Source organism: Oryza brachyantha, chromosome 10 (assembly GCF_000231095.2).
Source record: "Oryza brachyantha chromosome 10, ObraRS2, whole genome shotgun sequence".
Classification (NCBI taxonomy): Eukaryota; Viridiplantae; Streptophyta; class Magnoliopsida; order Poales; family Poaceae; genus Oryza; species Oryza brachyantha.
In genome coordinates this window covers 14,217,701-14,241,174 of record NC_023172.2, presented here as the reverse complement: position 1 = coordinate 14,241,174, position 23,474 = coordinate 14,217,701, and the positions used below count along the sequence as shown (strand labels likewise).

Here is a 23,474-nt window from a genome sequence, read left to right as displayed (position 1 = left end):
TAATTATTTCTAAACTATTTATCATACACTAAGCATATGTTAAAATATTGTATTTTAATCACTTTAGTGATCTATTTCAGAATTTTGAATTGATTAGATTTATTTTCTAACAACAAGGTCAATATAAAAGCTGAGCTAACAGCTAGCTCCAAAATCTAATATAGAATTAATTTATATAATAGTTACATAGAAACATATACCATGATTGTGTTCGGCATAGGGGATGATGTTTATTTGACATGAAAAATATAGTAATATATTAATATATGATTAATTAATTATTAGTTATAAAAATAAAATAGATTAATATGATTTTTAAGTAACTTTTCTATAAAATTTTTTTGTAAAAAATACATCATTTAGTACTTTGGGAAGCGCGTGCGTGGAAAACGAGAGAATTTGGGGTTACATACTCAATGTCTTAGAGCATGTATAATAGCAAACTATAAGCCAACTATAAACATATTTAAGAAAATAAGAGAAGAGAGAAGAACAATGAGATACAGACTTATAGCCAGCTACAGTACAGACTCTAGGACTCAATGTGTATGACATGTGGAACTACTATGTTTTGTGGGTAGCCATGGTATGAATTAGATATTAGATTGACTATATATGAATTGGTGCCAGTAGTTGACTATATTATTAAAGTTGTTCTTTAAGTCTGTTGTAGCTGGCTATAAATTCATAGGCCGTTTTTTTTCTCATTTTCTTTTTCCTCCATATAAACATAAATATAACATGTTAATTTTTAGGATCCTTTTATATTACTTATTGTACTCGATCTAAGTATCAGATTGGTTCTGAAGTTATTGTAATAATTGAAATCATATTAATCAGTGAAAAATGCTGTATAAATTTAAATCACATAAATTTATATTTTAGGGTCGAGGGAGTAGTATCGAGGTTTTTGTTGCAAGTAACAGAAAGTCTAAAACATGTCAGAACTGAATTTGATTCCTAAAATCTGTCAGACACCTAACTGCATATTACGGCCCAACTTGGTGGCCGGATATAAAATCAGCCCATGTAGATAGCAAGAACCAAAGCAAGGCCCAATAAGCATCTCGTCCCTCGCACTCGATCATCTTCATCCTCTTCACCACAAAAGAACATCCTTAATGGAAGAATGGCCCTTCCCTTCATGGAGCTGCAGTGCTATACTACAGTTTGAGAGTGCACAACAACACCAGAATCAAACAAAAAACTGCAGCAGCGCAGTGCCAGCACGACGCAAACAACCAACAACCTGTTCGATTCGATGCTGCTGCGTACTGGCACGGACAGCCGCCAGGAGGCTTTCCTCCCTGTGCTGCCAGCCACCTCCCTCGGACGCAAGGACAAACTGAAGGGCTTGTTTAGTTTTTAAAATTTTTCCCAAAAACATCACATCGAATCTTTAGACATATAAATGAATCATTAAGTATAGATGAATCAATAAACTAATTGCACGGTTATGTGAGAAATCGTGAGACGAATTTTTTGAGACTAATTAGTCTATGATTAGCCATAAGTGCTACAGTATCCAATATGTACTAATGACGGCATAATTAGGCTCAAAAGATTCATCTCGCGGTTTCTAGACTAGCCATAAAATTCGTTTTTTTATTCATGTCCGAAAACTCATTCCGTCGTCTAGTCAAACATCCGACGTGACATTTCTTCCAAAAATTTTTCCTATCTAAACGGGACCGAAATGGTTGGCTGCCCCTGGCCATGAGTTTCTCTCGTTCATCAGTCGGTGACAGAATCATTGCGTTCCCGGCTCCGATCTCTCCCACATCGGAGCGAGCACAATAACTTCCAACGGTGAGGGGACGCCAGGCTGGGGGGGCCTTAATGCTCGCATTCAAAGGCCAACCGATCGACTGGAATTTACTTCCAGTTTGATCGCATCATCCTGCTGATTGTCTGAAAGTCTGAAACTAAAAGTGTTCGTCTGAAATTGCTAGTTTCTGCAGAGTGATCGGTATCAGTAGTAAGTACTGCAGCAATTTGATTGACTGTGATTATTATCTAATCGTTTGCAGCCTGAACTATCCACCATGAGGCCATGAGCACGCTGCAGGTTTGGTTCTCTGTTCCATGCAACGTAAAGGCAAAGCGACCCACATGATGTTGGTTTTCAGGTGTCCACTACACTTTGAACCAGAAAATTCAGAAGAAAGGTTGAAATTTGGTTAGTGATTACTTAAAAGATGTGCCCTTCAGAATTCAGATCGCACTGCAGAGTAAACTGCATCTTTCTTTCCAATAAAGAGAGTAAGCTTCAGCTTAGGACGCGTTCTAACCGGATAATCGACAGAATTCCATATAGGGAAAGAATTAAATGTTTTTATATTTTTAAGCTGAAAATAGACCTAACTGATGCTGATGTAGAAAGTTCCTATAAAGTCATATGCAGTAGAGTAATTTTACCATTCTTAAAAAAGATATCAAGAGGTATCACTTTTTAATACCAAATTTTATTTAGAAAAGAGTGATACCTCATGATATCTCTTTTAAGTATAGGAAAAAAGCTCTATGCAGTAAGTTGATTAAAACGCCCCTTATCAGCCGGCAAATTGGCGCTGTCAGCAGTGTCCATCTTCTTGGATTTATTTCCCTCAAATTCCCACCAAGAAACGCGACGGCGATTTCCAAATTTCGACTATAAATACCAAAAGCAAGCTTAAATTACATCACTGTGCGGCTGCCATTTCGCTGCTAATTACACATACCTCGATCTAGTAGAAGTCCAGCTAATCGCGCCGTGGCCGGAGCGATGCGCGCGGTGCCATGGCGCGGCGGTTGACCCCGAGATGAGGCGTTCGCCGCGCGCGGCTGCCGCGGCGGCGCTGCCGGTGTTGTTGCTGCTGCTGCTGCTGAATTGGGCCGCGGCGGTGGGCGCGGCGACGGCAGCGGAGACGCGGGCGCTGCTGGACTTCAAGTCCGCAGTGACCGTGGACCCAGGCGCCGCGCTCGCGAACTGGACGGTGGGCGGCGACCCGTGCCGCGACTTCGGCGGGGTGTCCTGCGACCCGGCGTCCGGCGCCGTGCAGCGGCTGCGCCTCCACGGTGCGGAGCTGGAGGGCGTGCTGTCCCCGTCGCTCGCGCGGCTCCCCGCGCTGGAGTCCGTCTCGCTCTTCGGCAACCGCCTCTCCGGCGTGATCCCGGCGAGCTTCGTGGGGCTCGCGGCCACGCTCCACAAGCTGAATCTCAGCGGGAACGCGCTCTCCGGGGAGATACCGGCGTTTCTTGGCTCGTTCCCCATGCTACGGCTGCTCGACCTCTCCTACAACGCGTTCTTCGGCGAGATCCCGGCGGCTCTGTTCGGCGCCTGTCCCCGCCTCCGCTACGTCTCGCTCGCGCACAACGCGCTCACCGGCCGCGTCCCGCCGGGCATCGGCAATTGCGTGCGCCTCGCCGGATTCGACCTCTCCTACAACAACCTCGTCGGCGAGCTCCCTGATAAAGTGTGCGGGCCGCCGGAGATGAGCTACATTTCTGTCCGGAGCAACTCGCTCTCCGGCACCATTGACGACAAGCTCGACGGCTGCCGAAGTATTGACGTGTTCGACGTCGGGAGCAATAACTTCTCCGGCGCCGCGCCGTTCGGCCTTCTTGCCCTCGTCAACATCACCTACTTCAACGTCTCCTCCAACACCTTCGCCGGCGAAATCCCAAGCATCCCGACATGCGGTGACAGGTTGGCTTTCCTCGACGCGTCAGGGAACCAGCTCACCGGCACGGTGCCGGAAACCGTGGCGAATTGCCGCAACCTGATGGCTCTGAATTTTGCGGCCAATGGACAAGGCCTCGGCGGCGGCATCCCGGCGACTCTCTCGCAGCTCAAGAACCTGAATTTCCTCGATCTCTCGGAGAATGCGCTGTCCGGCGTGATCCCGCCGGAGCTCGGCGGCCTCTCCAGCCTGGCTCACTTCAACGTGTCCTTCAACAACCTCACCGGCGCAATCCCATCTTCTCCATTGCTGCAGCAGTTCGGCCCAACTGCATTCATGGGCAACCCACTCCTCTGTGGTCCGCCATTGGACCATGCCTGTCCAGGCCGGAACACAATGCGATTGGGCGTGCCGGTGATAGTTGCCATTGTCATCGCAGCCGCCATACTCGTCGGGATCTGCATCATATCTGCGTTGAACATTAAGGCGTACAAGAGGAGGAGGGAGCAGCACGACGACGAAGAGGAAATCCTCGTCTCCGACAGCGCGGCGATTGTGTCGCCGGGATCAACCGTCATCACCGGAAAGATGGTGCTTTTTAGGAAGAACAGTTTGGCTTCGAGGTACGAGGATTGGGAGGCCGGGACCAAGGCGGTGCTCGACAAGAACTGCCTCGTCGGCGTCGGTTCAATCGGCGCCGTGTACAAGGCCAGCTTCGAGAGCGGCGTCTCCATCGCCGTCAAGAAACTGGAGACGCTGGGGAGAATCAGGAGCCAGGAGGAGTTTGAGCATGAGATGGGCAGGCTACGTGGGCTCAGCCACCCCAACCTTGTCGCCTTCCATGGCTACTACTGGTCAGCCTCAACGCAGCTGCTTCTGTCAGAGTTCGTCGACAGTGGCAGCACCCTGTACGACCACCTCCACGGCAACCGTCGCCGCGCAATCCCAGCGGGCAGCGCTGGCGCCGGCGCCGGCGGCGGTCTGTCCTGGGACAGGCGGTTCAGGATCGCGGTGGCGACGGCACGCGCGCTCGCGTACCTCCACCATGACTGCAGGCCTCAGGTCCTGCACCTCAACATCAAGTCAAGAAACATCCTGCTGGACATGGAGCACGAAGCGAAGGTGTCGGATTTCGGGCTGGTCAAGCTTCTCCCTGAACCGAGCAATCGACACACTGCCGCCGCCGGCTACGTGGCGCCGGAGCTAGCGTCGTCGGCGAGCTCGAGGCTCAGCGACAAATGCGACGTCTTCAGCTTCGGGGTGGTGCTGCTGGAGATGGTGACGGGGCGGAAGCCGGTGAGCACACATGGACACGGCACGGCGGCGGCAGTGGTTCTGCGCGACTACGTGAGGGAGGCACTGGAGGCCGGCACGGTTTCAGGTTGCTTCGACCGGAGCTTGAGAGGCTTCGTCGAGGCTGAGCTGGTGCAGGTGCTGAAGCTAGGCCTCGTGTGCACCTCCGAGACGCCGGCACGGCGGTCGGCCATGGCCGAGGTGGTGCAGTTCTTGGAATCCATCAGAGGCAGTTCGTAACTAACAGATTTGATTGCACAGATGCTCACCTATCAGCAGACGAGGAATTAACAGGACACCATGAATTCATGATACGGTCAGAGGAGTATAGCACCAAATTCGTGATCCGTTGTTGTTTCATTCTTGGGTGTGTTGTCACCTCGATTTTACAGTCCACTTTTTTTTGTCACGTGTAATTTTCGTTCTGTTTCAGATTTGTCAATAGGCACTTGAGCTTGCCTCTGGAACGCTGTGTCGAGGTTCATCCGTATCCGTGTGCGAATTTTACCTGCAGGTACTGCTATTCAAATTCAAGAGCAAACCACACAAAATACATTCGATTTGTCAGATCGTGAGGCGTTTGTAAGTGTGTATTTAAAAAAACAAATGCAAGTTCTTCGTATGGCTAATGCTAAAAAACCACGTATGGACAGCAGATCGACTACAACAACGTCAATGGCCTAATGAATATGTCTGTCGGTTATGTTACTGCAGATGATAAACCACCTCTTCAAGAAATGCTTAGTGACTAAGCGGGTTTAGAGTGACATCTAGGATAGGATAGAGAGCCTCGAGCTATGCATGGATGACGCCTCCCCATTGCAGGACTGGTTGTGCAACAAAATCATCACAACGCCAAAACGGATGAGGGGTGGCCTAAAATCGCTATGATCCTGATCTCTTGAGAAATCTAGAAGGAACGCAACAATGGAGTTTTCAACAGGAAAGAATCCATCAACGACCTGGTCAACCGCATCTACGAAGAAATCATCAATTGGTGGACGGGTGGGGCAAATGGTCTTTTAGAACTAACGCCCCACAACGTAGAGAGTGACCATGTAACGTAATGTAGACTTATAGGCCCTAGGCACCTTCTGTGCCGCTCCTAGCTTCCACTCCCCCCTTCACTTCTCATGCGGTGGCCTAGTCCACAACACCTTGTAATTATTTCTACCTCTTCACCCCATCTAGGGCTTAAAAGAAAAACAAAAGCGCTAGAAGGAAAATAAACACATAAAAATGCGCTCTATTAGTCAGATCTGAGGCTTTTGTAAGTGTGTAATTTTTTTAGAAAAAAAAAGAATTGTCACGTTTGTAAGTGTGCCAATTTTTTTAGAAAAGAGGGCAAAAATTTCTAACTTTTTAAAAAAGATTTGTCACGTTTGCAAGTTTGTAAGTGTGCCAATTTTTTTTTAGAAAAGAGGGCAAAAATTCTCACTTTTTTAAAAAAAAATTGTCACGTTTGGAAGTGTCACAATTTTTTTATAAAAAACTCGCTAGAAGGAGGGCTTGAACCTTGTAATTATTTCTCATGCGGTGGGCTAGTCCACAGCACCTTGTAATTATTTCTACCTCTTCTAGTATATACAGTCACCCCATCTAGGGCTTAAAAGAAAAACAAAAGCGCTAGAAGGAAAACAAACACACAAAAATGCGCTCTATTAGTCAGATCTGAGGCTTTTGTAAGTGTGTAATTTTTTTAGAAAAAAAAGAATTGTCACGTTTGTAAGTGTGCCAATTTTTTTAGAAAAGAGGGCAAACATTCTAACTTTTTAAAAAAGATTTGTCACGTCTGCAAGTTTGTAAGTGTGCCAATTTTTTTTTTTAGAAAAGAGGGCAAAAATTCTAACTTTTTTTTAAAAAAAATTGTCACGTTTGGAAGTGTCACAAATTTTTTATTAAAATTCGCTAGAAGGAGGGCTTGAACCTCCGACCTTATGGTTAACAGCCATACGCTCTAACCAACTGAGCTATTCCAGCTTGTTGGCTGAGCATAACTACATTGTTTTATATTCTTTTACTGGATGATTTATACAAATTTAAATTTCAATATTGAATTTGGAAACCCCCTGGTGGGTACTTTTTAGCTCACAACACGAGATAGGCAGATATGTGACATAGTCTCATTGCTTTCATTGACAACAAGACTCTTATTTTAGTGTTTTCTTTATCATTGTTTATTTTTAACCTTTCTCTTACCTCGTTTAAGAACACATTTAAAAATATTTTGTTCGTAAATTATTATTCGTTTGTTTTTTTAACAAGAGGTCAAGAAAACGGGGACCTATTTCTAAAAAGTCGTAGAATCGCAAACGCTGGTTGAAATACAGAATGGTGGTCTTTGGTTCTCTACCCTACCAATTTATTGGTACATGTTGAGGGTTGATTGTTTGTGTTTTTGCATGAAAAAAGTCAAACAATATATTTACAAACGAAAAATAATTTATGAAGAAAAATTTATATATGTATTCATAATGATCTAAAATCCAAGGCTGGAAAATAAATTTTGGATGAAAAAACTCTTAATATCAACTCTAAATTTAAGGTTAAAAATTTAAATTTTGGCTTATAAGTATAAGGATAAGCCAAAATGGGGGTGTGAATGATTGGTCTGTTTGGTTCTCCACCCTACCAATTTATTGGTTTTGTCAAAATGTAGGCAAAATTTGGCACTACCAATTTAAAGCCGGTTCATGTTTGCATTGCTACCAAATAAAGCTAAATTTTGATTGCATGGTGAATAAACTTCTAGAATATGGCCAAACTTGATATATGCTCTACCAATTGTTTGGCCCTAATCCAAACTAACGTATGTGTTATTCAAGTTAAAAAAAATGGTAGGGCAAGTTTGGGTATCAAACCAAGCCGCATCTCTCTCTGCTGAGTTACATTACCATTCCAGCCCACCTCACAATGGCCACACGCAAGTTACAACTTACAATGCCGTCCTGGACCAATTGATATGGGCTAAAAGTCCATTTCTAGCCCAATTAGTATGGCCCACTCGCAAATTACAATACAGTTTAGGCCCAACTTTTATGGGCCGAACGTTGCTTACAATCTCGTTCCAGCTAGCCATACTTAAATGGGCCGTATGTTAGTTACAGTAACGCTCCCCATCCTACTAGCAAGTAGTTTTGCTAAAAATTCTCGTGATCTTTTTTTCATTAAAATCATATGAATATATCTATAATATAATTATATGTTTAACTAGTATGTAATTATAATGTAACTAGTACTGAGATATGATTATTTTTTAAGTTACGTGAGACTTGCATACTTATATATACCGTTACATTGGTAATTATACGTTAGTTACATTGTAATTAAATTATAATTATCCCATTATTATACTCATGCCATTTTAGTGAAAAAATTACCGAGAAGATATATAGGTATTCCTGTCGGAAGAGTCAAGAGAGTGATGTCAAATCCAAGAGAAAAACAGAGCTGACATGTTCGCATCAGGACGTGTTCGGTCTCCGGTGAGAGTGAAGTTTTTGTCAAGCGTCCGAATCAATTAACCTATTGCATCAGCACGTTCGTCACTGAAGTTAGAAGCTTGGCAAAGCTCAGCAAGGATTGTTTCCTGTGCTTCTACCCAGAAAGTGATTCTGTTAACATCCTTGCGCAGGAGTAAAATATACTAAATTTTACACAAGAAATACTGATATATCTAATGGTATCTTCTCAAGGATAAAAAAAAATACTCGCAGGAGATATATAAAGATGGATGGGTGGACTTTTTTAATAATAGATAGAAACCCGACCTCTCTGTTCACTGCACCTCCATTCATGGATCATGGATGGATGTACTACAGAATTATTGAGCATTCCATGCGGAAACAAAACGATATGCTAGCGATTGCACTTTCACCGAGCATATGCTCACAGAGTGATTGTTTTGGAGGCGCCCAGGGCGATCGCCGTCTGCCTGAACTCGAGCATCTTGTCGGCGTCATCCGGCAAGACGCCCTTGGCCGCCTCGGTGGCGCGGAAGCGATCCTCCCACGCGGCCAGCGCCGGCGTTCTCGCCGGGTCGATCAGCCGGCGCCCGATCAGCTTTCTGATCGCCGTGAACCACCCGAGGTAGCCGCCGAGCACGACGTCGACGAACCCGATGCTGTCGCCGCCGAAGAAGGGCTTCCCCCCGGAGCACTCCCTGAGGGCTCCCTCCAGCGTCTCCAGCGCCGCGTCGGCCTGCGCCACCGCCTCCGCCCTCTCCTCCTCCGTCTTGCTCCGGAACAGGATCCCCAGCCACGCCAGCCGGACCTTGTCGTCGACGTAGGCGGCCCAGAAGCGCGCCACGGCGCGCTCGTAGGGGTCGGACGGCAGCACGGGCGGGAGGTTGGGCCAGACCTCGTCGAGGTACTGCAGGATGACCTGCGACTCGTTCACCGGGCGGCCGGCGTGGAGGAGGACCGGCACGGTCTTGTGCACCGGGTTGGAGGCGAGGAGGAGCGCGCTCTTGTCGCCCAGGTCCTCCTCCACGAACTCGTACGGCAGCGACTTGAGGTTGAGCACGAAGCGCACCCTGAGCACGAACGCGCTGGTCCACATGCCCAGCAGCTTCAGCTCGTCGTCTCCCGCCATTCCCAGCGCCGAATCAAGCCACTAGACGTAGGTAGCTAACGAGGGGTGCGTCGAACAAACACGTAGCGACACGTTGCCTTTGTTTTGGGTCAGGCCATGGGGTTATATATTTAGCTAGCTATAACTAGCTGCAACCGAGATTCTCTACTATACTACTCCCTTCTTCGTCTCTAAAGTTTGACACAGTTGATTTTTTATACACATTTAACTACTCGTCTTATTCAAAAATTTTACATAATTATTTATTATTCTTATACCATTTCATTTATTGTTAAATATACTTTTATGTATATATATTTTTTTACATATTTGATAAAAAAAATTGAATAAGACGAATAGTCAAACGTATATTAAAAAAATCAATGACGTCAAACATCTAGGGACGGAGATTGTACTTCTGCAGTACTTTTGTGAGATTCAATGTTAGTCTGTAGTACTGAACTGGATAGTAGTGTGTGTGAAATACGCTAAAACTAACCTGGATTGGATCGAGAAATTGAGAGTGTATAGTTGACTGACTTGTCGATGATGGATGTATCTGGCGGTCTGGGGCCGCAGCCAGCTTGATGGGAACGTGTGTTTTCGACTTTTCATTCAGCTTCGTCTCGGCCCCTCTTGACGACTGATCAATTGATAGTCGCAATCGGGTTCAGCTATCCAGACCCAACCATAATGGATTTGCTATAAACCGTCCACACTCGCTCACCCCTCGATCTATCTAATCGACGATCGACGTCTGCACGCCCGTGTCTCCGGCCCAAAAAAATATGAGTAATGTGAAATTTATCACGGAGATTACGAAAGAGATAAAATTACATAAGGGTTGTTATAATTGGTTGAGATGCGCAAATAGTGGAGAAATTAAAATCAGAGATTATTATGGTTGATTGTTACGAGGTAGTAGCTGTATAAGTAGTTATCTTTAAAAAAAAATTGAACGTTAGAATTTGCTACATATTTGAGAAGAGGCGGAGTTTAGACCTGTCCGGCGACCTGGCCCTAAAAATCCCAACAAATTCGGCCTGGCCTAGGAAAACGGGGTTGGGTCAGACTCGGGCCTGACATTTTGTGGGGGCGTTGGGCTCGGGCCTAGTTTTCTCAGGCCCGGCCTTCGAGCAGACCCAGGGAATTGCTACATATACCGGGGAGCCAGCTGCATACAGGTAGTGGTTGTTGGACTGTTTGATGGAAAAGCCAAATCATATTTGTAAACAAAAAATAATTTATAATTTATAAGTAAAAACTTATATACGTATTTCTATCGTTCTAATAATCAATGATAAAAGATAAACTTTGATAAATAAACCTATAAATCAAGTTTAAATTTAAAGTTAAAAATTAAAATTTAAAATTTTAACTTATACTTATAAGGTAACACGGAAGTCTGTCTCCTAGCAACTTTACGAGCTGCAAGAAGGTCAATAGAGCGATCTACTCCAAAGAAAAAACATAGCCGGTAGGTGCTACTTTGCAGGCGTGCATGTTTGGTCTCCGGTCACGAAGATTGAAAGCATGCTCGGAACGGTTCTTTGCGGTGCCCATCTTAGCAAGATATTTTTTTTATTGAGATCGTTAACTTTTATATTTGGTTTTGATCATTTGTTTTATTTAAAAATTATATAATTATTAATTAATTATTTTATTGTAATTTGATTAACTAGTAAAAACAATTTATGTATAAATTACAATTTTACATGTTGAAAAATTAAATAAGATAAGCAACCAAACGTATATTCAGAAGTTAACGTTAATAAAGAAATTAGATGGAGTCCATGACATATCTCTTTATCTTTTGTCGAGCTACTGATCACTTCGCTGAGAAAGAAACAACAATGGTGAGGAATCAATAAAGAAACTGTGCAGCAGCATTTGCCCCTTGTTATTACAACACACGTATTACAGACTTATTAAACATCGCCATGGCGGAAACAATCACAAAACGGGATCGGATCGGGGTCCTGCTGCATTACAAACTCAAGACACGCATGGCATGTCAGTGTATGTTTCAGCATCACTTTGCTTTGGAGGCGCTCCAGGCGAGCAGGGTCTGCCTGAACTCGAGAACCTTGTCGGCGTCATCCGGCACGACGCCCTTGGCCGCCTCGGCGGCGCGGAAACGCTCCTCCCACGCGGCCAGCGCCGGCGTCCTCGCCGGATCGATCAGCCTGCGCCCGATCAGCTTGTCGATCCCCGTGAACCACCCGAGGTAGCCGCCGAGCACGACGTCGACGAACCCGATGCCGTCGCCGCCAAAGAACGGCTTCCCCTTGGAGCACTCCTTGAAGGCCTCCTCCAGCGTCTCCAGCGCCGCGACGGCCTGAGCCACCGCCGCCGCCCTCTCCTCCTCCGTCTTGCTCCGGAACACGATCCCCAGCCACGCCGGGCCGACCTTGTCGTCGACATAGGCCGCCCAGAACCGCGCCACGGCGCGCTCGTAGGGGTCGGACGGCAGCACGGACGGGCGTCCGTCGACGCCGGGCCAGACCTCGTCGATGTACTGCACGATCACCTGCGACTCGTTCACCGGCCGGCCGCCGTGGAGGAGGACGGGGACGCTCTTGTGCACCGGGTTGGAGCCGAGGAGGAGCGCGCTCTTGTCGCCCAGGTTCTCCTCCACGTACTCGTACGGCAGCGACTTGAGGTTGAGGACGACGCGCACCCTGATCACGTACGGGCTCGTCCACACGCCCAGCAGCTTCAGCTCGCCGCCTCCCGCCATTGCCAAGTCGATCTCACAAGTCCGAAGTCGATGACGATGAGGTTTCGATCGGTTTGCATACCAATCCGCCGGCCATGGCGTTATATATAAGCTGGAGCCGTGTGATGGTGCGTGGAAGACTCGATTTGAGCGGGAATTTTGGGAGGGTGGGGTGCATATGGTAGACTTGTGGCGATGAACCTGGCCAGCTTCATGGGGACGAGCGTCGTTCCAACGAAGGTGATCGGTGGATCGGTTGATGTCGCAAGCATGGTCGTCACCCATGATGGGGAGGGTCAAGTTCTTCACGTTTTTGTTTTGTTTATTATTAGAGGACAATAATTTTTGTCTCGTGGCAATAATATTGGAGTAGATGGCTGCTAGACAGCTAGAGGGTCCAGTGGTACTATTCTTTTTATTTATGCTATACTTATAAGCTAAAATTAAAATTTTTTAATCCTAAATTTAGAATTGATTTTAGAGTTTTTTCATCAAAGTTTATTTTACAACATTGATTTTTAGGTCGCTAAGTATACGCATATAAACGTTTTATTCGCAAATCATTTTTCGTTCGACTTTTTCGTAAAAGGCAATTTTATAATTTTTAGAGAAAGTATATTTAAATATCAGAATTAACACTTAAAATTATATAGTAACTTAGAAGTACATAGCACCTAGATACCACATATTTAGGAGTGCTTTGAGGTGTTATGTTAATGCACTAGAAAATGGAATATCTCAATGCATCACTTTAGGAATGGTAAAAATTTTAGGGAAAAAAAATCAAAAAGCATATTTACAAACAAAAAATATTTTGTGAATAGAATATATACAAGTTGTTAGTGATCTAAAAGCCAACACTGAAAATAAACTACAATAAACAACTCCAAAATCAACTCCAAATTTAAAGTTAAAAATTTAAATTTTAGCTTATAAATATAAGTAGAAGTAAAAAGATGCTATCGTATGAAAACAATGTTACCATTTTCAGAAAGGTACAAAGAGATACCATAACCTATGGTGTTAATTTTGACACCTCTAGGTCCTTTATATATCTTAAGACACTAAAATTTTGATTATAAATTTTGGTACGTAGATGTGTTTGTTAAGAACGATAAAATTGCCCTTACTCTACATAAGTATACAGGGGTCTCAGCAGTAGCGGATGAAATGTTTGTCTTGTCAAAAGAGCAGCCACCTGAGAATAGGAAGAAGGACAATTAGCCGACACCATTGGCAAGGCATAACGGATCTTGTTCCTCTTTACAGAAACGGGAGGGAAGGTGCACTGTAATATAATGTTCTTTGTCTGACCAATCTGTCACATTAGTGCGCACATGATTCTTCCTCTTCTGCATGTTTAGATTCTCTATAACGCAGAGGTTAGCACGCACTTCATTCAAAGGAGAAAAAAAAAAGGCGCTCCTGGACAGTGGCAACTCGTCACCGCCATAACAAAATGTCTCGAAAATTTCTTCAGTTCAGACAAATAATGGTCTACTTGTGTGCCCCAGAACAGCCGAAATTGACTGGACTGCTAGTTGCCTAATCCGATTTAACGACGACAGCAGCCTGCACTGACGGGCCTAATCTCCGTCACAGGCCAGTGCGTGCGGCCTGGAGATAATGGGTTGGACACTTGGACGTCTCACACATACACAATGTCCCATACGTACATCACAATTCCAGCCCAGTCCAACAAAAATGGCCGAACTATAGCAGGCGCACGTAGATTTCGGCCTACATGTAACGGGCCGAAGTTACAGTGCAGTTCCCTTCCGGCCCATTTTACCATGACAAATTGGGCGATCACCAATCAGTGAAGCGCCCGACGTCGCTGAAAAAACCGTAAACCATTCGTCTTATTTAAAAAATTTATATAATAATTAAAATAATTAGTCACGCATAAAAATTATTCATGTTTTTTCTTGAGGAGGTACATGAGGTACCACTGTTTTCTACGTAAAATTTGGTATCTTCTAGTATCTAAGATATCAAGAGGTAACAAATTTTTCATGTAAAACAGTGGTACCACGGGGTACCTTCTTAAGGATAGAAAAAAATGCTCTTTATCATCTAGGAAGAATAAAAATATTAATCGAAAAAAATTTAAATAAGACGAATAGTCAAAACATTATATAAAAATTGAAAAATAATCTTATTTCGTAACAAAGGCAAAGGTAGTATTGAACTACACTCATGGTTTTTTAAGCTTGTCACATCGAATATTTGGACACTAATTAAAAGTATTAAATATAGACTATTAATAAAACTCACCTCATACTCTAGACTATTTTGCGAGACGAATCTATTGAGCCTAATTAATCCATGATTAGCGAATGTGATGCTACACTAAACATTTGCTAATCGTGTATTAATTAGGTTTAAAAATTTTGTCTAATAAAATAACTTTTATTTATATAATTAGTTTTATTATCAATTTATATTTAATATTCATAATTAACGCCAAACATCCGATATGACAAATGACTATAAAAAAAATCCCGGGATCCCGACAGCCACTCGGACTGTATCTCCAGCGGGCCAGCAATCCGTACATGCAAGCCTTGCCTGCTCGTTCGCTCTTTCGGACACAAACGTCTGACGCATGCATAGACAAGCCACCTCCTGCTCACCTTGGCCTGTCACATCATCATGGCATCATGCATGCATGTCGCTCTGCGCAACCACGTGCCTCTTGTGGCCTCGCCATGCTCGCTGGCCTCCTCGTCGGGTCACCCACCGCACCGCCGGCTATATCGGTCAGATAGACTGTGTGTCACTGTGCTCTCCTCATGGAACGAAAGGGCCAGGAAAGGGCATGTGGCCGCATGTCGAAGGCAGATTTCTTGGCCGAGTAAAATGCCATTGTATTGTAGGGCACTTTTCCTCGTTTTTTCTAAAGGATCACAAGATCCGTAGTGCTTAATCAGCGGTAAGCCTCACAGTGGACTGTAATCTAATTTAAATTTGTTCTAATCTATTTTTTTTCTAATTAGTCTACCAAACCAATCCGCACCAATTATTTTTTATTAGGATCCAATCCAAACCAATCCAACTTTGATTTTAGCCCAACCCGCACCAACCCTTTTGGTTAAAATGTATTCAACCCACTCTTGCAAAATGGATGCACCATTTGATATGTATAAACTCGGACATAAAATTTTAAAACTCGCGTTCACACTATAAAAGTTTATCAAATTTGACTGAAATTTAGTGGGATGATCTATTATGTATAAAAGCACTTTGTGCAAATTTTGGTCGATTTCTATATGTGGGCCCTACATATGTCTATTATCTTATCCATTAGCTATCCAATTAAAGGATCCATTTATCCTTCACGGGTTAAATCCATTTAAAACCTAAAATAACCTAACCAAATCCAGTCCATACTAATCCATTTGTCTCTTTAACCCAATCCAATCCAGACCATTTGAAGTTACAATCCATTTGCACCCAACCAAACACAATTCAAATTAAAACCAACTTATTTAACCCATTTTCATCTAACCCATTAGCAGACCTAATCCGCGGTGGCTGCTAACTACGGCTGCTACTTTCCTTTCGACAAACAGTGTAAGATTCTTTCAAGAAAATGAACGTTGCTATCTGCTACTGCTAATCCCCTGCCCAAATGCTCCCTTCAGTTTAAATGTTTGACATCGTTCAATCTTTGACATATAATTCAGCTGTTTGTCTTATTCAAGTAACTTGTTAAGATATAAAATTGACCGTCTAGCTTAAAATACATTTAAGAATAAAATAAGTCACAACAAATTACAAAGTTGAAAAAAGCTTTTAATTCCATGATCTGGCCATCACAGCTTACATAGTACAGAGTCTTGTTGCCGCGAGACAAAATTATTGGAATTTTGTAGTCTTAGTATCATCGCTTTTGCTTGTTCTTATAAAGTAAAACTTAATTTTTAATTTTAAATTTAAAGTTGATTTTAGAATAGCTTATTGGTTAGGTTTTGCTTTTAAATCGTTAAGAACGCGTATATAAAAATTTTTATTTATAAATTATTTTTTTTCTACCAACAGTGAAAAAAAATACCACTTTGACCTTCTTACCACGGGTGACGACCATCCTTGCGACATCAACGTACTGATCAATCGTTCCCATAAGCTGGCCAGGTACATCGGCTCCAGAGGTTCCCGCTCCAGTCCGGACATCCACACGCATAATCACACACTCGCATGCACGGCGCCGGCTATATAACACCATGGCCTGAATCGTAGGTGGCAAACCAAAAAAACCTCATCGATCGACTTCCTAGTTCCTCGCTAGCTCCAGCCTCCAGACTTGAAGAGCGTGAGATCGACTTGGCGATGGCGGGAGGCGGCGAGCTGAAGCTGCTGGGTGTTTGGAGCAGCCCGTACGCGATCAGGGTGCGCGTCGTCCTCAACCTCAAGTCGCTGCCGTACGAGTACGTGGAGGAGGATCTGGCCGACAAGAGCGCGCTCCTCCTCGCCTCCAACCCGGTGAACAAGACCGTGCCGGTCCTCCTCCACGGCGGCCGGCCGGTGAACGAGTCGCAGGTCATCGTGCAGTACCTCGACGAGGCCTGGCCCGACCGCCCTCCCGTGCTGCCGTCCGACCCCTACGAGCGCGCCGTGGCGCGGTTCTGGGCGGCCTACGTCGACGACAGGGTCCGGCCGGCGTGGCTGGGGATCCTGTTCCGGAGCAAGACGGAGGAGGAGAGGGCGGAGGCGGTGGCTCAGGCCGTCGCGGCGCTGGAGACGCTGGAGGAGGCCTTCAAGGAGTGCTCCAGGGGGAAGCCCTTCTTCGGCGGCGACGGCATCGGGTTCGTCGACGTCGTGCTCGGCTGCTACCTCGGGTGGTTCACGGCGATCAACAAGCTGATTGGGCGCAGGCTGATCGACCCGGCGAGGACGCCGGCGCTGGCCGCGTGGGAGGAGCGGTTCCGCGCCAGTGAGGCGGCCAAGGGCGTCGTGCCGGATGACGCCGACAAGATGCTCGAGTTCAGGCTGATCCTGCTTGGCGTGAGCGCCTCGAAAGCAAAGTGAGACTGATGTTATACCGAGATGACACATTGCCACGCGTGTGCATGTGCCGGTGTGCAAGTGCTTGTCTCAGACTGAGAGTTTGTACCAAGTTTGTGATGAGGCAGGGAGCCAGCTCGTTTTGCATTGTTTCCGATACGGTGATGCATAAATATACGACCCGTTTTATATCATAAAACAATTGAAGTTTTAAAGCAATTTTACCATTCTTAATAACGTATTGAAAAATTGAAAATGTAAAATTTGTTTGCATTAGCCACTTTGTACATTGAAGTAATTTTAACGACAAATATTCAACGCCCACAAGTATATTATAAACATGTTCAAGTTCAAATGCAATTGTAACACGTATAACCTTGTTCCAGCCCAACAATTAGGGGTGGATAGCAAAAGACCGAGACCTAGATCGAAAATAACGGGGACGAGAAATTCAGTCCTAGTAGTGAGAAACTAAATTTCGTTTGGCCGACGGTTAACTAGAAAGGCCGATTTTAAATAAGGCCCAAATACAACCTTCAATCCATTAAGTTAAATAGAATTAAACTCTAATCGTTCACATTCTTACTCCTATACATGCAGCCCAATATTCTTTTTATGTTTTATGTGTCAAAAATTTCTACGATTTATTTTGCATTATGCAACTTGCTAATTTTTGTACTGTGACTAAGATCGAATTGTTTGGTCCATATTTTTTTCTCAAGTCTAATTGTTTCCTGACTTTCTAATAACCAAAATTTAGTTGAAAATCGAAAACCGATACCGAATTTACCAAATAAACGCCCACACTACGTCTAGAATCTAGATCACAATCATGTTTCAGCCAAGTATAACGGGCTGCAGGTACACCACATTTCTATCTCAGCCCACTTTGCCATGACAAATTGGCCTATCGGTTATTCAAGCCTGCACAATTCAAGGATAGGTCGATCTGATGTGCACACGTTCCCGCAGTTCTCATACCAGCGAATCTTATACAGAAAACTTTATACGTATAAAGTATATAACTTTATATCTCTAAACATTACATACATAATATTATATATATAAACTTTATATATTAAATATTATACATATAGACTTTATACATAAAAAGGAAACTGCTCTATACAACTGATTCGCGTAGAACAGAGCAGAGCACCAACCACACGTACGACCCTCTAATGGAGGAACGTCTGTAAGAAGTCGATCACCTTGTCGACGTCGTCGGGGAGGACGCCCCTCACCGCGTCCGCCGCCTCGAACCGCTCCGCCCACGCCGCCAGCCGCGGCGTCCTCGCGGCGTCCAGGATCCTGACGCCGATCATCTTCTCGATCACCCTGAACCACCCCAGGTAGCTGCCGAGCACGACGTCCACGAACCCGATGCCGTCGCCGCCGAAGAACAGCGCCGCCGACGTCTTCGCCTCAGAGAGGTCCCGGAGCGCGCCCTCCAACGTTTCCAGCGCGGAGACGGCCCGCGCCGCCGCCTCGACCTTCTCCTCCTTCTCTCGGGCGAACAGGATCGTGTACCACGGCGACCCCACCTGTGCATGCACATGTTACGAACGTACGCTTTGAGCTCAACGCAACAGCAATGGCGGCGGCGGCGGCGCCGTACCTGGTCGTCGACGTAGGCGGCCCAGAAGCGGGCGACGGCGCGTTCGTGGGGGTCGGCGGGGAGGACGGAGGCGCCCGTGCCGGCGAAGGCCTCGTCGAGGTACTGCACGATGAGCTGCGACTCGGCGATGGGCTTGCCGTTGTGGATGAGCACGGGGACCTTCCTGTGCACCGGGTTGGAGCTGAGCAGTAGCTCGCTCTTGTTCATGAGATCCTCCTCGACGTACTCGTAGCTCAGGCCCTTGAGATTAAGCGCGATCTGCACCCTGTTCACGTACGGGCTGTCCCACACGCCCAGCAACTTGAGCTCGTCTCCTGCCCCTGCCGCCATTTCTGCCTGCAAGCTGCTTGGTTTGCAGAAACAGTTTTCACCTTGGAGCTAGCTATCCTGGATTGATCTCTGGACTGGATGCATATGCCTACATACACTGTGATTGATTTATACTGAGATTTTCGTGTGGTGGTACGCATGCATTGGATCAGGAATTCAGGATTATTCATGAATTAATGCAGGTTAGGTTGTCTAATACTAATTCTGAATGATTTCTTTCTACGTATTGATAAGATTGTTGAATTATTTGGATCGAAGGAATCGAGTGAGTGGACGTAATAGCTTGAAAAGTGCTCCGGTAGGTGTCATCCAACGTCAGGATGTCTGACCAAAGAGATGCTTGCGTCCTCGTCGGGGCACTGTTTCGTGCTACGTGGCGAAATCAGGACCGTCCATCCCATGGCTCGAGCAATCTGGAGCGCCGAATCAGGGACAAGCCATGAGGATGGGGAGCAATCCGGAGCATGGCTTAGCTAGGGAGGGTGAACAGTGCATGCAGGACCACCAATTCTAACTTAATCGATGGGGAAAAAAGAAGAAACAACTTAGGTCACACTCGCACATCTCTATTACTTAAAAGCAGATTTATCCATGCTCTTTCTCATCTCACGTCACGAAAAAAACAAACATAGGTTCAAAAAAACCAGAAACAAAACTCAAGTCAAAGTGTCATCGGTTCTAAAAGAACCGAAACAAAAATTAAATGGTTTCTTTAAAAACCCGTTTTTTTATCATTTCATAATGTAAGAAGCCAGTGGAGTTCACTCTTATTATAGAAAATGCAAAGGAAAAAAAAAGAAGGAAAGGAAGCCCGTCGTCGTCGACGACATAGGATTAGCATTTCGTGAGGTTGTATCTGTGAATATATGTATGCACTGTGCCAACGTAAGCGGATTCCTTGACAGTATTTTATTACGTTGCCAAGATAATTAAGGATCAATGATAAAATTGCACAATGTTGGGAAAATGCATTTTGACGTTGATTGCCACTTTGGCAACATCATGCGTGCGTAGAATATTGACACATCATCAGTGTGCAGTTGGCTAACCTACTACGGGCCTCGAGTCAGGCCGCGTTTGGCAAGCAGGATAAATTATCTTATACCTCTCGTTTTTTCAAACACATGCTTTCCGAACTGCTAAATGATATATTTTTTTGCAAAATTTTTTTATATAAAAGTTATTTAAATTCATATTAATTTATTTTATATTTTTAATAATTAATTAATTATGTACTAATCTATTACTACGTTTTCCGCACCGGAAGCACCGGAAAACTAACCTATCCTCACCCTCCTACCAAACGCAGCCTCAGTCTCAATCCCGTTAAGGCCGAACTACTACGGGCCGAATGTAATTGACTGTCCTGTTCAGGCCCAGTCATAATGTGCCGCAGACCGTCGCATTTCATTTCCGCTCGGCCCAACTATAATGGGCCGCACGTGTGGAGCTATCCAATGTTGCACAGCGATAATTCTGATCCATCCACTGTGCATTGGACGGTTGCGATTGATCCAAGTCACAGTACTTTAGCAACTTTGACTAACCTGTCTCTTTTTTCTGAGAATTGTATAACTAAGCTTCAGAAAGTCAGAGATGAGTGGCGCGTTCATATTTATAAATAGTACAATTTTACCATCATTGAAAAATATATGTACATAAAGTATTTAAATTATTAAATTTCACACTGATAAATACGGTACCTCTAAATACTCTCTTAAGAATGATAAATTGTTCATATGAATATACTGAAATATTTTAGAGCAACAAAGTGGATGCAACTCTTAGACACGAACAAATTACAGATGAGACCTCACTGTTACTCGAGCTGGCATTTTCATGCCGTCAACGACGGAATTGACGGACGCGGCGATCAGACAATGAAAAACTAAGTGCTGGACGCCGCCGCCGCCCACTTCGGCTTGAGCACCTTGTTCAGGTACGCCTCGACCTTTTCCACCCCAGGAACCAAGCAGCCGACCGCTTCGGCCGCCCTGAAGCGCGCCGCCCACGCGGCCAGCTCCGGCGTCCTCGCCGCGTCGAGGAGCGGCGCCACGCCAGTTATGTCGCCGGCACCCTTGAACCAGCACAGGTAGCACCCGAGCACGATGTCGAGGTAGCCGACGGCGTCGCCGCCGAAGAATGGCTTCCCCTTGGAGCACTCACCGAAGGCCCCCTCCACGAGCCGGAGCGCCTCCACGGTCTCCTTCGCCTTCGCCGCCTTCTCCTCCTCCTCCGACGGCTTCGTCGCCGCCGCCTCCAGGATTGCAAGGCACGGAGGGAACACCTGCAGATTCAGTGATTGATCACCACGTCAAACACGCGAGTACGTGCGGATGCAATGCAATGCAAGGCCAGTGAAAGAAGAAACAGTCTGTGCACAGCACGTACCTTGGTGTCGATGAAGGCGGCCCAGAAGCGGGCGACGGCGCGGTCGTAGGGGTCGGCGGGGAGCAGGGCGGCGGCGCCGGCGCCGGGGAACGCCTCGTCGACGTACTCGACGATGACCAGCGAGTCGCAGACAGGCTTGCCGCCGTGGATCAGGACGGGGACCGACCTGTGCACCGGGTTGCTGTCGAGGAGGAGCTGGCTCTTGCGGGCGAGGTCCTCGGGGAGGTAGTCGTGCGCCAGGCCCTTCACGGCGAGCGCCATCTGGGCGCGGATCACGTACGGGCTCACGCCGGACACCGCGCCCAGCAGCTTCAGATCAGCCATATCGATCGACCGGCCGGTGTTCGCTCGCTCGCCCCCTCGTCTCCTCCGATCGATCGATGCCCTGGAAAATACGTAACCTTGATGACGATCTCTACCTCGATCGTTGGAAAATACTGGGGTACGTTAATTCTGGCTGCCAAGAACGCGATATATATATATATATATATATATATATATATATATATATATATATATATATATATATATGTATCGTCGCTTAACCTGAACCATACGCGTTGCGTTTGGATGCATAGAGAAGCCATTTTTCCATCTTCTTAACCCAAAATGAAATGGCTGAGAAGAGAAACAGTCATTTTTCGATACTCCTGGAAAAAATACCATCCTCGTCTTTTGGCTTTTACTCTCGGAAGAGATAACAATTTCATCTTTTGGCTTTTACTTATGTTTCTAAACTAAAATATGAATTTTTAATTTGAAATTTGGAGTTAATTCTAAGATTTTTTCGCCGAAGTTTATTTTACAACCTTGATTTCTAGATAGCTATGAACACGTATGTAAAAGTTTTCTTATAAACTATTTTCTACTTATAAATATATCGTTTGAGTTGGGTCTGTAGCTCAGAGGATTAGATCACGTGGGTCCGAACCCCGGTATGCGGCTGGACAAATTCATTTCAATTTTTGCACCAGCAGCATTTGTCGTGAGCACGCAGGGTTGTGTTGATGATGACTTCTGCCGGCCCGGCCGGCCAATTAACAAGCACGTTCGGTTCGGCAGGTCGGTCGAGAATAGGGAACGTTTGGTTGCTCGCTCGAAGGCGGCCGTTGATCGATGATTTTTCATTATGTTTTAGTTTTATTCTGGTGTGAAGCTGAAGTACTGAACACCACTCGTTTGAGGTAAGATAAGCTATTGCATATTTGTTCCTAGCAAATTGTCCCATTGGATATATTGTTTCCTCCCGACCATGAGAAATCGAAATATCACCTTCGATAGACATCAGGTGGTTAAAATTGAGGGAAATTTTCGCCATATGGTCCAAGCCATGGGATCATAATCAAATGACCAGAGCATCATAGAGGCATAAACAGATGAGAGAGAGAGGAAGATGGCAATGACACACAAGCATTACAGGCCCATCTTCTGGTTTGTTATTAGTAAAAAGAAGCTAAATGACATATTTACAAACTAAAAATTATTTAAAAATAAACTTTAATATATCTATTTTTTATCAATCTACTGGAAAATAAACAATGATAAAACAAATGTCAAAATCAACTCTAAATTTAAGATTAAAAATTAAAAATTTAACTACTAACCACAGGCGAAAGTACGAAATGATAAGACCCTTAGTAAGCCACATCGCCAACAAGGACGGTGAAAAACTAATGGAATAGGTAGGCAGCTAGGCAGAAGGCACGTGAGTAGGGGTGGTAATAGGCCTAACTATTTTGTCTATAAAATTTAAGGAACGGATTTAAAACGAGTTGAAAATAAAATTGTATAGAGTTTTGAATAATTTTTTAAAAAAATTAAATAGAGCTGTAAAAGAAACCACGGGTCTAGCTTTGCCTATTTTCACCCCTACACGCGAGTG

At 45.1% G+C, this 23,474-nt stretch overlaps 4 protein-coding genes and 1 non-coding gene across 5 annotated transcripts; 2 read left to right on the top strand and 3 right to left on the bottom strand.

Annotated features, from left to right (window-relative positions):
* Positions 1-2,699: 2,699 nt before the first annotated feature.
* On the top strand, positions 2,700-5,569 carry LOC102699904 (probable LRR receptor-like serine/threonine-protein kinase At1g12460). The gene has a single exon (XM_006662475.3). It carries the CDS (start codon positions 2,802-2,804, stop codon positions 5,193-5,195), a length of 2,394 nt encoding a protein of 797 aa, XP_006662538.2. The 5' UTR covers positions 2,700-2,801; the 3' UTR covers positions 5,196-5,569.
* A 1,292-nt stretch (positions 5,570-6,861) lies between these two features.
* On the bottom strand, positions 6,862-6,935 carry TRNAN-GUU. Its single transcript has one exon. It is a non-coding gene; the product is annotated as a tRNA-Asn (tRNA).
* A 1,597-nt stretch (positions 6,936-8,532) lies between these two features.
* LOC102711186 lies at positions 8,533-12,356 on the bottom strand. The gene is made up of 2 exons (XM_040528034.1): positions 11,563-12,356; positions 8,533-9,569 (listed from the first exon to the last, which is right to left on the bottom strand). The coding sequence occupies exons 1-2, from the start codon at positions 12,265-12,267 to the stop codon at positions 8,844-8,846; spliced, it is 1,431 nt and encodes a 476-aa protein (XP_040383968.1). The 5' UTR covers positions 12,268-12,356; the 3' UTR covers positions 8,533-8,843.
* Positions 12,357-16,497: 4,141 nt separating this feature from the next.
* On the top strand, positions 16,498-17,569 carry LOC102711464 (probable glutathione S-transferase GSTU6). Its single transcript, XM_006661922.3, has one exon. It carries the CDS (start codon positions 16,579-16,581, stop codon positions 17,275-17,277), a length of 699 nt encoding a protein of 232 aa, XP_006661985.2. The 5' UTR covers positions 16,498-16,578; the 3' UTR covers positions 17,278-17,569.
* Positions 17,570-18,354: 785 nt separating this feature from the next.
* LOC102711734 lies at positions 18,355-21,990 on the bottom strand. The gene is made up of 5 exons (XM_040528033.1): positions 21,593-21,990; positions 21,091-21,488; positions 19,531-19,570; positions 18,872-19,249; positions 18,355-18,797 (listed from the first exon to the last, which is right to left on the bottom strand). Exons 1-5 carry the CDS (start codon positions 21,914-21,916, stop codon positions 18,432-18,434), a joined length of 1,506 nt encoding a protein of 501 aa, XP_040383967.1. The 5' UTR covers positions 21,917-21,990; the 3' UTR covers positions 18,355-18,431.
* Positions 21,991-23,474: the final 1,484 nt, after the last annotated feature.